Source organism: Molothrus aeneus, chromosome 1 (assembly GCF_037042795.1).
Source record: "Molothrus aeneus isolate 106 chromosome 1, BPBGC_Maene_1.0, whole genome shotgun sequence".
Classification (NCBI taxonomy): domain Eukaryota; kingdom Metazoa; phylum Chordata; class Aves; order Passeriformes; family Icteridae; genus Molothrus; species Molothrus aeneus.
This window is the reverse complement of record NC_089646.1, coordinates 42,491,036-42,503,496: the sequence shown is the minus strand read 5'-3', so window position 1 is coordinate 42,503,496 and position 12,461 is coordinate 42,491,036. Positions and strand designations below refer to the sequence as shown.

Sequence of the window (12,461 nt, the reverse complement as noted above, 5' to 3'; positions counted from 1 at the left end):
GAGAGATGCCGGCCAGAGGGCCCCTTGAGAGGCGGGCTCATGGCAACCTTGTGAAGTTCAACAAGGCTGTGTGAAAGGCTCTGAACCTGGGTCTGGGCAATCCTGACCACCTTTGAACAGAGAATAGATGGAGAGCATCCCTGAGGACAAAGACCTGGGGTGTTGGTTGATGAGAAGCCCAAAGTGATCCAGCAATGTGTACTTGCAGCCCAGAAAGCCAACTACATCCTGGGCTGCATCAAAAGCAGCGTGGCCAGTAGATTGAGGGAGGCAATTCTCCCCCTCTTCTACTCTGCTCTCATGAGACCCCATGTGGAATACTGCATCCAACTCTGGGGCTCCAGTATAAGAATGTTGGAGACATTCCCCTTGGAGATAGTCAAGAGGAGGGACATAAAGATGATAAGAAGGCTGGAGCACCTCTCCTTTGAAGAAAAGCTGAAAGAGTTGGGATTCATAAGAGAAAGCTTTGGGGACACCATGTGGGAGCTTTCCGGTACCTACTGGGGGCCTACAAGGGAGCTGGAGAGCAACTTCTTACAAGGGTCTGTAGTGATGGGACAGGGGTAATGACTTCAAATGGAAAAGTTTACATCAGACGTTAGGGATGACTAATACTCTTAAACTAAGATTAGCCTTGTAGTGAGGCTTTTGTCCCAAAGATCCATCAAGTCAATGTAGAAGAGGCTTCTTCCTTAGAGAAATTATTCAGAAAAGACTCAAGTTTAGGAGGCCTGAACTGGCCCCTGAAGAGACCCACTTCTCTACTGGCTTGTTAGGAGACCATAAGGACAACAGTTTTCAGCATTAAGTCTTTTCATTTATACCAGTAGTTGTGCTTTATATTAAGATTTCTGCACCTGTTTTTCATCATAGGCTTCTGTTCTTTTAACAACACACTAGTTAGATGAACTAGCTTCAGAAACAGAGTGTTCTGTAAGAGCAGGAGACAGACTTAAGGAAGAAAACACCCCACCCCAGCTTTTTCAACAGTGCCTTCTAGTCCTGAAAGGTGTAGTGCATTTAACCTACCCAGTGCTGCCAGAGCAAGGAGAATGTATTGGTATCATATGAGACTAAACTGGTGACAGAAAGACACTGCCTAGCCCTTTTGCTGCTCCCCATTGTAGGTTTCTTCTATTGTTGTAGTGCCCCTACTCAAACATTCCCCATATGTATTTGGTGGGGGGAGCAGCATAAAATTCTTCGTAGTATTTATATTTCATTCCTATTAAGTGTAATTCCATCGTGTTTCCCTAAGACATGCAAGTGGTAAAACCAAATGCAGGTTTAGAAGCCACAAGTTTCAAGGGGATGCGTTCTCAGGGCTGTAATGAAAAACATTAGGCAATCTGATAAAATAATTTATACATATTCCCCCTCTAACAGTGTTTCCTGTTTTAACAGGATTAAGCCTTGTTCAACGTTTAAGACCAGATTTCAAGCGAAAATATTCATCAATGTTTGATGATAACACTGTGGCTGAATATATCTATCACTGCAATGTACAGTCACCCAGGTGAATATGAATTTCCCAGTGTATGTTTTGTAGTCTGTTGTTCATTTACTGAGTGCCTGCTACTCCCTCCAATGGCCATGGCAGCAGTGTGCATGCTATTTTTTTTTTTTAATTGTGGCATTTATTATATTAAAGAAAAAAGTACCATTACACTTTTTCTGAATTCCAGATACTGATAAATGTAAAAAGTATCCTAATTCTATATTTATTCTCAATTTGTGTTAATTCTGTGGGAATTTGTGTATTTAATTTAATTTAATAATTTTTGGAGAATTTTAATGTGTAAAGAATTTCTTTAGAAACTTGAAAAATAAGACTTTTCATTCTTTTAAGTGCTGCCACTCAGTCATGCAAAAACATGGGCTCTTTCTGTTGGAAATTAAATGTAAACCTTTTAAACTTACTTTTCTTAATTGTAAAAAATCCCAACCTCATATACTGTGTGCTACCACAAGGCACAGATACTCCATTTTAGATGAAAAGCAGGTCCAATGGCAATTGAAATTGCTTTTACCCTTTTGAATGCCTTGAAGTGGTGAAACAGCTTTCAAGAACATGACGATTCCTTATGGATGGGCAAAAAGGCCAATGCTGCAACGGATTTCACAAATGGATCAAGACATTCCTATCACAGTGGTCTATGGAGCACGTTCATGTATAGATGGCAATTCTGGCAGCACTATCCAGTCTCTGAGACCAAATTCCTACGTGAAGACAATAGTAAGTTTGACTTCTAAAGCAGTTGTTTGTTTTTTGTGTGGATTTCTTTAAGTCATAACTATGTGGCCAGGTTGGATGGGGCCCTGAGCAACCTGGTCTGTGTGGAGGTGTCCCTGCCCATGGGGTCGGAACTAGATGAGCTTTAAGGTCCTTTCCAACCCAAACTATTCTATTACTCCGTTCTTTCATACCAGCTGTGGAAATGGTGTTGCTTTTGATTTAGAGCCTGGGGTAATAAGTTCTGTTTTCTGTAACAGAGAGAGAGAAAACAAACGTTACATCAGAGAAAACCTAGACAAAAGTGTTGAGTCCCCAGGCTAAGAACAAAACTTGCTGTAACACTAGAAGCCAAGGTGATTCTTTATTTTGTTCTACAACACGCTAATAGAAGTAGGTATTGTGGTCACTGTTTTTCAAACCACACCAGTCCTACTATTTCCATATATATATAAGATAGTGGATAAGCTCTCATAAACTCTCTTCATCTGTCTATATAATACATTTGTTTCTTTTGACAAGAGAGCAGTTTGTACCTGCTGCTTAGGATCTTGTGAGCATCTTTCTTTAAGTCATTAAAAAAACAGTTAGTGTTGTCTTACTACCTAAGATGTTTTTGTTTAGGGGTATGATATTGTCATTTAAAATATGCATACTTACAGCTTGATGTGAATGTGCACACTGCATTTTTTGTCATTGATTTCTATAAAAACAAACTAATTCAAAAGTATTCTTCACATCAGTCAGCTGTGATAATTGAATATGCATACATGTTAAAATGCTGTGAGGTGATAAAATGTTTGAGCACACCAGCTGTGATGTTACTGATGTCTGGAACTATCTGGACAGAAGTGTACAGTATGTAATGTTGATCATATACTATAACAAGTCACCCAAATAAAATTTTATAACTTGATACAGCTGGATTTAGAGCTGTAAACTCAGAGAAAAGACATTGTTACCCAACTGTTTTAAGTGTGTTAAAGAGCACAGATACATTTCATAAATGTTGACATCCAGACTGAAATTGTCACTTAACTGCTTAACCAGAGAGAGGGAGTTGTAACAGAAAGTCAGTGTTAAAAATTGTACAATATATTGCTGGGATAAGCTTATACCATTCAGGGAGATTTTTTCCACTCTGGTCAGGGACTTTTAGAAGAAACTGTGGAAAATGGTATTATATTCCAGGCTAAAATTTTGCCAAGCCACATACAGATTCTAAAAGGTAAATTGGAGTGGTAAAATTGCAGGCATGCTCAAAAACCCATGGGAGGGCAAGGGCTCTAATGAGACAGAGATGTGGATTTGGCAGTGCCATGCTTGGTAAAATATACAGAAATTCTGTGGTTTTGTTACATGCATTTATTCCTAATTTTTACTTTGAGTTTCTGGGAGTTTTTAACACAGTAACATAGCTATACTTGTAGGACATTTAGTTAGAGAATTAAGAGAGGGTGTTTTAAGGAGGGGAGGGGAAAATAGGTGGTTTTTTTTAAAGATTAGTCCTGGACTGACTGTAAAATAGAGAGGAGGTCAAGTACCTTTGCTGTACACAGTGGTGACAGTTTACTTCATAGCATTTTTACAGATAATAACAAATTCTAGAAGTAGGCTATTTGAGTGGAGAGTGAAGGGACTCAAGATGCATCAGAAATTTGATATGCAAGACTACTAAATTTGTTGTGCAGTGACTTGTTCATGCCTCAGTAGTGGGGCTTTTTTTTCAACAAGGTGAGCAGTTGAAAAAGCAGTGGTTTTACTTTCTTTTCCTGTGTAGGAAAGTTTCTTTACAAGGAAAGAATATTTTGGTATTCCTTATGTTTAGAGCATTTTTTAGGTTGCATGATGCCAACTCTTAGGTAGTGTGTAAAAGCCAGGTTCTTCACCTGTCCCAGTATTTATTTGTTTATTACATATTGGTGATACTGACATGCTTCTTCACCTTTATCCTCCAGGCTATCCTCGGTGCGGGTCATTACGTGTACGCCGATCAACCTGAGGACTTCAACGAGAAAGTGAAAGACATCTGTGACTCTGTGGACTGAGTGTCCTCTGTTCTTTAGAAAGTCATACCGTAGATAGCATTTAATGGCAATACTCTCTAGGAAATCACTAAAGAATGCAGAGCTCATGGAACAGGCTCTGCTTGCACACTGTTTCTTCTAAGAAGCCATTTGCACACTTAAACCACTGAGTGCCTATTTTTGGGTGTAATGAAGAGATTTGAAGCTAACTTTGTACAGCTTTTTTTTTTTTAATTGTCCTGTCAGATACAAAATTACATGTAACTTTTGAAACTGGAATTTTCTTCAAAATTAATTGAACTTTGCACATGTTGAGCTCTAAAAATGCTGAATTCTCCAACATGGAGAACTGTATCAATTGAGATACAACGTACCAAATGCAATTTGGTTTCTTTATGAGTGCTCGTACTTTTTAGCTGATGTTTCATAGCAAGAATATGAAACTGCATATGTGTTTTATTTTTGGAACCCAGAACTCCATACATATACAATATTTTAAGAGGGTTTGTTTTTTAATTGAAGTGGTAACAGCTTATGAAACTGATTTTGGGAAAGGGATGGGGCCAAAATAATGAGCAATGTCTGTCACTGAAATAAATGTTTGTTAGTTTTTAAGAATTTGAGGCTCAATATTGGAAAATCCATCTTCTGTTGGATTTTATTTCCATTTATCTCAAGGCATCCTTTTCCATCTGTGCAACTTTTACGGAAGACTCCGTTTGTAAGAGTCGATGATGTCACCAGCACTCATGCTTCCATAAATATTTTGATGTGCAGATTTCTGTGATTTAAAATACAGAAGATGGCTTGTTAGTTACTCCACCTATTTTTAACACTTTACTGCAAGATTTGTTACTAGTCTAAATCTAACAGTTGTGGGTAAGCTGATAAGATTTTGATTAGGGCTAGGAGATATCCACCTGATAGTGAGCCTATTTCCCATTTTCTTTCAGTAGAAAGCCTAGTCCATATTTTAGTGAATTTGAGCTGAAGGAGAGGCAGAATATTGATGTTCTCTAATTGGGAACTACAACAGCTTAATGTATTTTATTTAACATTCAGCCTCCTTATAGGAAGGATTATTATTGGAATGAATAATACCACTGTAATGAATTATAATTACATGTTTTGGAGATTCTTTGTATATTTTAATTGAGTATTTCAATATCAGAGATAGTCCAGTCTCTGCTACTTTTTGAATTATAGTTCGATGTTAGTACTTCACATGCCTAGTAAATTATATTAAGAAAATACTTTGTCACTTTAAAGCCAAATAATGTGGTGGTTTGTTTTTTAACAAGTTTACATAAAACTATTGATCTGTTTTTGAATATTCAATTGACTACTGAAGAGTTCTTGATACTTTTATACAAAGAGAATTTGAATTAATGATAGCACCGTCTTAAAGCTTGAATTATGTGCATTTTTTATCAAATTAAGGAATCGCTGCACATATTTATGATGTGGAAGGCAAAGATACCTAAAATATTCAGGAGATAATGTGATTATGTTCCCCAGCAGAACATAGTCTCTCTTACTGAAGGAGATATTTATCTATACGGTGCTATGTAAACATCAAACAGTTGTTGTGACTGCCTTGACTGGTAGCACTTCATATCTAGCAAGATAAATATTTTAATTAAAAATAAATATTCAATTAAATTACTTTTTCAATTAGCAGATGCCAGAACTGTAAAACAAAATCTTGAGTTATTTGCTAAAATCTTGAAAATATAAAATCAGAATTATCAATTATCAATTCCATTTTTTAATGTAAGCTATAAATTACCAGTCATGCCACCATTTAGGTGGATGCCTTCAGTGTGTTGGTTATTTTTCACCCTTTTCAGTGTCTTATTTTTTATTTATCAACTTAAACAGCTGTTTTAGTTGTGCATAAAAATTTAATTAAAAAATAAATTTTGAGTCTCCTCCAAATAATAAAAGGTGAAACAAATTATTGGAATTTTCAGATAGCACTTACTGATGGGAATTGTAGATTCCGCATCAAAAGTTGGAAGTAGGGATAAAAATTGCACACTGGATGTGAATATTGTTTTAAATATACCTTGCTTTTTCACCTTATTGTACTAATAAGACTTACTGCTTATGTTTTGCACAATAAAAAAAATCTTTAATGTTATGTTTTATTAATGTTATGACATTATATTGCTTTTTTAAAAATTATGTGCAATTAAGCCCTGGAAATCAAGAGTTATTAGTAAATTGAGGTAAATTATCCAAAATACATTAAAAATACATTAATGCTTATTTTCAAATGTCTCAATGTTCTTAGGTTTCCTTGTATTTAACTGAAGCTAGTGAGTGTTTGTCAACAAGCAGCTGCAAGCTGAGAATGTAGTTTGTATGTATAAGGAAAAGATTCTGTGTTGTCTTCCAGAGGTATTAGATGCTACTGTGAAGGTCAAGGTGGAATTCGGAATGTCCTACTGTGTGCATCATAATCTGATCAAATTATTTTAATAAATGTCATAGGAGGTGCTGAACAGAAAATGAATGGCTGAAAAGACTTGGGAGCTAGACCTTTTGTGAGCAATTACTGCTTGGAAATAATCTCAGTTTCTCCAGGAGCTCTGTTTCAGTGCAGTGACCAGTTGCTTAAATGTCCTGTGGTGAGCACTGAATGCTGATGATGCTGTTTTGTTACAGCACTATAAAATAAGACAAGAATAACAGGCATAGAGGCACCCAAAGATCTATCCCATTCTAACATCAAAATGAAGACAGCTGTGTACCAGAGGCTAGAGCATAACAAAAAGAATCGAAAATATTAATAAAAATCCAAGATAAACTGCCTAAATCTCCAGGACATACTCTTCCTGAGGTTGTTGTGATAAAATTTATTTAAAGTAACTTAGTAATATTTTGTTTGACATGGCTGAGTTCATCTTGTTACTTTTTGAACCTTGCCAGATTAGATTTTAGTTCTGAAAAACTGATTTTCGGAGAACTTGTTGATAAGACTCTATAATAAAATGTTTGCAACCATCACAAGGAAGTCCCTGTTTGTATCTGATTGTGAAATGGAAATGGAAAATGTGAATTCTTATGTGTTGATCTTGGAAAAATGGGTCCAAGCAAGAGAAATGTCATCATGTGGTTTCCCTTGGATTAAACCGATGCTGGCCTTTCTTTTTAAAAGTTAGCTTTTTAAGGTTGCTGCAACTGTTTGTGCTGAACTGGTGTGCCAGTCTCTGCCTGAAATGCTTTCTGTGGTCATTGTGGTTCCTCAAATTCCCAGTCCTTCCAGATCACAGTTACTCAGCTTTTGCAGTGGGATGAAAACAAGACTAAATGCAATAAAAACATCTGGAATTAATGTATGGGCAGACATTTTCAGGAATGCCTGTTTTGTTAGCCTTCATTAAAACGTGAGCCTGCAGAATCTTAAGGCTCGCAGTCAAGTGCTTTCAGATGGGTAATTTCTTGGGGCTCCTTGGCATATCTGTAATTTTGTTAGGCTCTTTTGGCCATTTGACCATCAACCATCTTTGAGCATGGCAGCACAGCCATGTTGCCTTAAAGCCTTCATCGAGGGATTTATGTTTTGTAGGAAATACAAGGGAAACTTGTGAAAGGATGAGGCACTACAGGAGCTGAAGAGAGACACATTTTAGGGGGACGTGTAAGATCAGAACCAGGACACAGGTGTGTGCAGAAACTTCCTTCTGGTGTTAGTGGCAGCAGGTGGAAATGGATGGAGCCTTCAGGTTTTCAGGCAGGTGATGGGCAGAGGGCAGACCAGTGTGGAGAGCAGAGGCACATGGCTGGAATGACAGCCTACAGCACAAGGAACAGTAAGAGCTAGAAAAAAGTGAGGCAGCTGGAAACAGCAAAATTCAGCAGAAGAGCTTTGGGGTGGGAACATTCAAGAGCTAGTCAGCTCTGGAGGAGGATAAGGGAAATGGTGAGGCAAAGGTTTGGGGTGTCTGGTGTGCAAATAACAGAGCTTTCCAAGGTAAGGAGGACACCTGCAGTGCCAGCTGGAGGGAAGTCTGGTTGGAAAGCTTGGACCTACACTAGATACTTCAAAGTTTTGGTATCCCTCCTTTGACTAAAGCTTGTCCTTGGAATGCAAGTGCTTTTTCCCAAGCTGGACACCATTCCTTCCAACTGGTACTTGGACAGGAACCTTAAAAGAATTACCTCTCATGAGAAACTGAATTTCACAAATCAGAAGTGAGCTGATGGCAAAGCATGTGATGGGGGGGAGGGTCACTGGACTGCCTGAGGTAAGATGAAAAATCAAGATGTACAACAAGACTTGTCACTAAAGATCATAAATTCATCTTTTACAAGAGGAGTGGCTCTGTTCCAGTTTGCCTCGTCGCTTTTGATCACAGGGATATCCTACATTAAGGTTTGGATGTGGGTAGTAGAATGCAGAAGGATAAAATATGGAAATATTTGCCACATATACTTTAAAAATAAGAAGCATAAGTAGCAGGAATGTACTGAAGACATTTTTAGATATGTACATAATTTGCATTAGTAATTAGCAGCAAGACGAAAGTGGTGACAACAGTACAAGTTAGGTGTTTGCTTGCATTTTATGCTTCACTTGCAGAGGAAAGCTCGCAAACTGAAACTGTTAGTTTTGGGAAGGGGCAGGGCTGTAAAATGGAGTGTGACCCCAAATGCATGCTAAGGAGTAGATGTGCTTTGAAAATGAACTACTGCAAAGGCAGGATCTCCATATATTTACAGGTCTATTTCTGCACTCTCGAATTCACCTACTTGATGTGTAAATGACTGGAGCTGTGAATGGAGCGAGGTGCGGCTGTCACTTCCTTTGTAGTGTTGTGATAGTTAAATGCTTGCCTGATACCCACCTGCCTTTCTGCTTTGACTTTATTTAAGGATTCTCACACTCAGAGCTCAAACCTAAAATGGAGGCTGAAGAGCTCAATCCATGCAAATCCCCCAGCTAGAGACCCCCTCTGAAAAGGAGATTATTACTCACGTCTACCCAAGGTTTGTGTTCTTCTTGGTGCCTGCCAGGAGTGAGATTGTCCTGCTGGACACTGAGCCCCTGTGTTCAGTCATGTGCCATGGCCAGTTCTGCCTCATGAGTAACCCAGTAGATGCTTTGGTGAGTACAGAGTTGAGGAAAAAAACCTGCAAGCACAGTGGAAGGATGACTCTGGTAGTGGGGTCGTGCATGGGGGAAGAAAGACCAGCACATGATGATTCCTGAGAGTGGTGGGATCATCTCCCATCCAGCACTTGACCCTGGTTTGTTTCCCAGCTTGCAGGGCCTGAGCACCATGCTGCTGTCAGATTTGCTTGCTGCACAACCCCAGCTCACAATTTATTTCACTGTTTCCAGCTCCCTGAGCTGCAGGATGAAGCCTTTGAGTCCCTTAAACACCTCTGTCCAAGCATTCCACCAGCATGAGCCTGCTCACAGCTGAAGCCACTGTGGCTGTTTCTGCAAAGGAACTTGGCAGAGCAGCAGTGGGTGCAGGTAAGGCACAGAGGAAAGTGAGAAGCCAGCTGGCTCATCCCCTGGCACTGACTCTTTCCTAGCTTGCAGCCCCTCCCTGTGCTCAGCAAGAGGCCTGGCCGTGCAGGAGGTTCCCAGTCAGGAACGCATCTTCCTGGCCAAAAGTTGTAGAATCACAGAAGGGGTTGGGTTGTAATCTAAGATTTCCTGAACCCTGAAAGCTGCATCCAGCCTGAATTACCTTCATGGAGATCTCCCATGCCTCAGTCCCCATGCCAATGGGTAACTCTTCTGCACAGGCAGGATTGGGCTGCACTGGGATTTTGTGCATCTCCCTGAAAAGCTTCTAGGCTGTGTGACACCTGCCATGGATCCTGACAGCAAAGCCTGCCTGAGTACATTAGTTAAGGGCCATGCTTTGTTCACACAAAATAAGAATTTAGGTGTGTCACGGGCAGTTGTCATCAAAATGATGCATAAACTATTTTGGAGGTTTCTTGAATACAGGCAGATTTCAGCAGCAGTTTGGGGGACAGCAGCTGCTAAGCACACAGTAGTGTTTGCCTGTTGTAGAATGGCTATAGATTTGTTTTATGAGGGTTCTAAAAATATTTTTAACTAAAATGCTGGAGGGTTAGTGAGAAAATGAATGCATTTATTTTTATCCTAGCAATATCTGGAAACAGATGAAAATCCAACCAGGTGAGTGAATCCAACCTTTCATCAAGTCACATCATTAATTGATAGGTAAATTATTACAACATTATTTCCCTCAGCTCCTTCAGTGCAAGCCAGCTCCCAGCTGGGGCTGCACATCCCTACCGCCCCAGTATCTCCATGCCTGCACTGTTGGCCTCGTGGAGCAGGGATGGCAGGAGCAGGGAGGGAGGGAGACACTGTCCCCTGCTTTCCCCCATCGGCTGAGGTTCTCTTCTACCTTTGCTCCATCAGTTCTCCGCAGACCCCACTAGAGGGGACACGGAGCTCCCAAACCGCCCCGGCACTTCCTGCGGGCTCCGGCTTCTGCACGGCGCTGCTTTTAAAGAAAGAGCTGCGCTGCAATTTCGCCTTCCACGCTTGATAGATATATACCTAAAGGCATGGGGCAGGGCTGAAATAGGCATTCCAGCCGTTCGATTCATGCCTGTCATATGGGAAAGGGCCGGTTGTGGAAGGGTGAGTGTGGTGCCATCCCATTAATGCAGATCCCTGTAGTACCGCATCTTTGTTTTATTTATTCTAATGCCTTTTCACAAGGCAGAAATTAAATCCACAAAGAAAGGCTAGACGTTGGAAAGAGGAGGGGGAACACAAATGAACCTCCTCTATTATTACAGATGAGCCCCAGAATGAGAGTAAATGGTGATAAGAGGAAAAAATAGCTGCGACAGAATTATTAAATAAGGGGCAACTTTTAAAGTGGCTCCAGTCTGGCTTCTAATTTTGTTTCTATAATTTGATTGTGGGTTTAAATGGGACTGCTTAGACATTAGATACTTCATCTGCAAGCAGCAGCAGGTGAGCAGTGCAGGGGTATGTGCCAGGCCCGGGTGGGTGCTCCCCCGCCTGCCTGCAGAGAGGGATGGAGGGCAGGGGACAAGCTCCCTCCTGCCATCCATTCCGCCACAGGCAGGTGTTGGGGGCACCCAGAAATGGGACACGGGGCATGGACCCCACAGGAACCCCCGCTCTGTGCCAGCCTCGCCTCTCTCTCCGGGAGATGCAGCAGCACCTGGCTGGCCGTGCCCTGGGAAAGCCTTCAGTGAAAAACAGTGCAGGTATGGCTGCAGAAGGCTGCCAGGGGCTGGCACCATCACAAGAACACCGCCAGCCTCCATTGCAGCCTGCCGCCACTGCATGTCACTGTTAGGACAGAGCGACCCGGACTGAGGTCTGTGCAGCTCTGGTGGGGACAGACCCCGCTATCCCCCGGGTGGCACCGCCCTCTGGAGATGGGCTATGGGAATCCAACACCCAGGGCCTGCTGTCCCGTGGTGAAAGCAATAAAAAAAATTGAGTATGCCCTGCAAAAATGGGTTGTCACTGAAGTGACAGAAATGAGTAGTCTGAATTATGTATCATTAAAAGAGTGGGGCTTTTTCTGGGACAGGCACCAAAGTAGAACCTGGTGTGGATAACTGGGAGTAGGAATTTTTCCTTCCTACTGGTTATTCCCAGGCAGCCCAGTTCCTCACTGGTCATTCCCAGGCAGCCCAGTTCCTCACTGGGGCAACTGAGGTTGCACCAGCTCCTGCTGAGGGGAAGGGATGGTTCACTAGACCTTAATGATAGGGTGGGGGACCCTGGGAGCTGGGGCAGGATGAGATTCCTTCCATCAGCTTCCCCACTCAGGATGGTGATCAGCCCATAGCAGGGAGCAGGATTTGGCCCTATTACAGCAGGATCATGGGCTGGCTGGGATGCCAAGGGGTGCTGGGGCAAACCTGTGAGGCTGAATGTTCACCCCATGGGTCAGAGGATTCATGGCCACAGCTGTGCTACTGGGCACCTGCCTTCCCCAGGCTGGGTGCTGATGGTGCAAGAAGAGGTGACGCCTTGGCCCATGCTATCCCCCTTGTCTGCGTTCCTTTTTCCAGTTGGAGGTGGGATTAAGGTGACAGCCTGCATGAGGGATGGTCATGCGTCTGCCTCAGAAGCACCTCCCCGAGGCCTACAGAAACAGGCCATGATTCACAGTTCAAGGGGAAAACTGTGCCAGGCCTCAGTCATC

At 41.6% G+C, this 12,461-nt stretch overlaps 1 protein-coding gene across 2 annotated transcripts in view; it reads left to right on the top strand.

Moving 5' to 3' along the window:
• The window catches only part of ABHD5 (abhydrolase domain containing 5, lysophosphatidic acid acyltransferase), a 28,164-nt gene extending 20,886 nt beyond the window's left edge, over positions 1-7,278 (top strand). For both annotated transcript variants that reach the window (XM_066555726.1, XM_066555717.1), the window contains exons 5-7: positions 1,408-1,519; positions 2,053-2,239; positions 4,195-7,278. In XM_066555726.1, the coding sequence (XP_066411823.1) occupies positions 1,408-1,519; positions 2,053-2,239; positions 4,195-4,284 (389 nt within the window). In that variant the 3' untranslated portion in view covers positions 4,285-7,278. The remainder of the gene's footprint in view (positions 1-1,407; positions 1,520-2,052; positions 2,240-4,194) is intronic.
• The last annotated feature ends 5,183 nt before the right edge of the window (positions 7,279-12,461 follow it).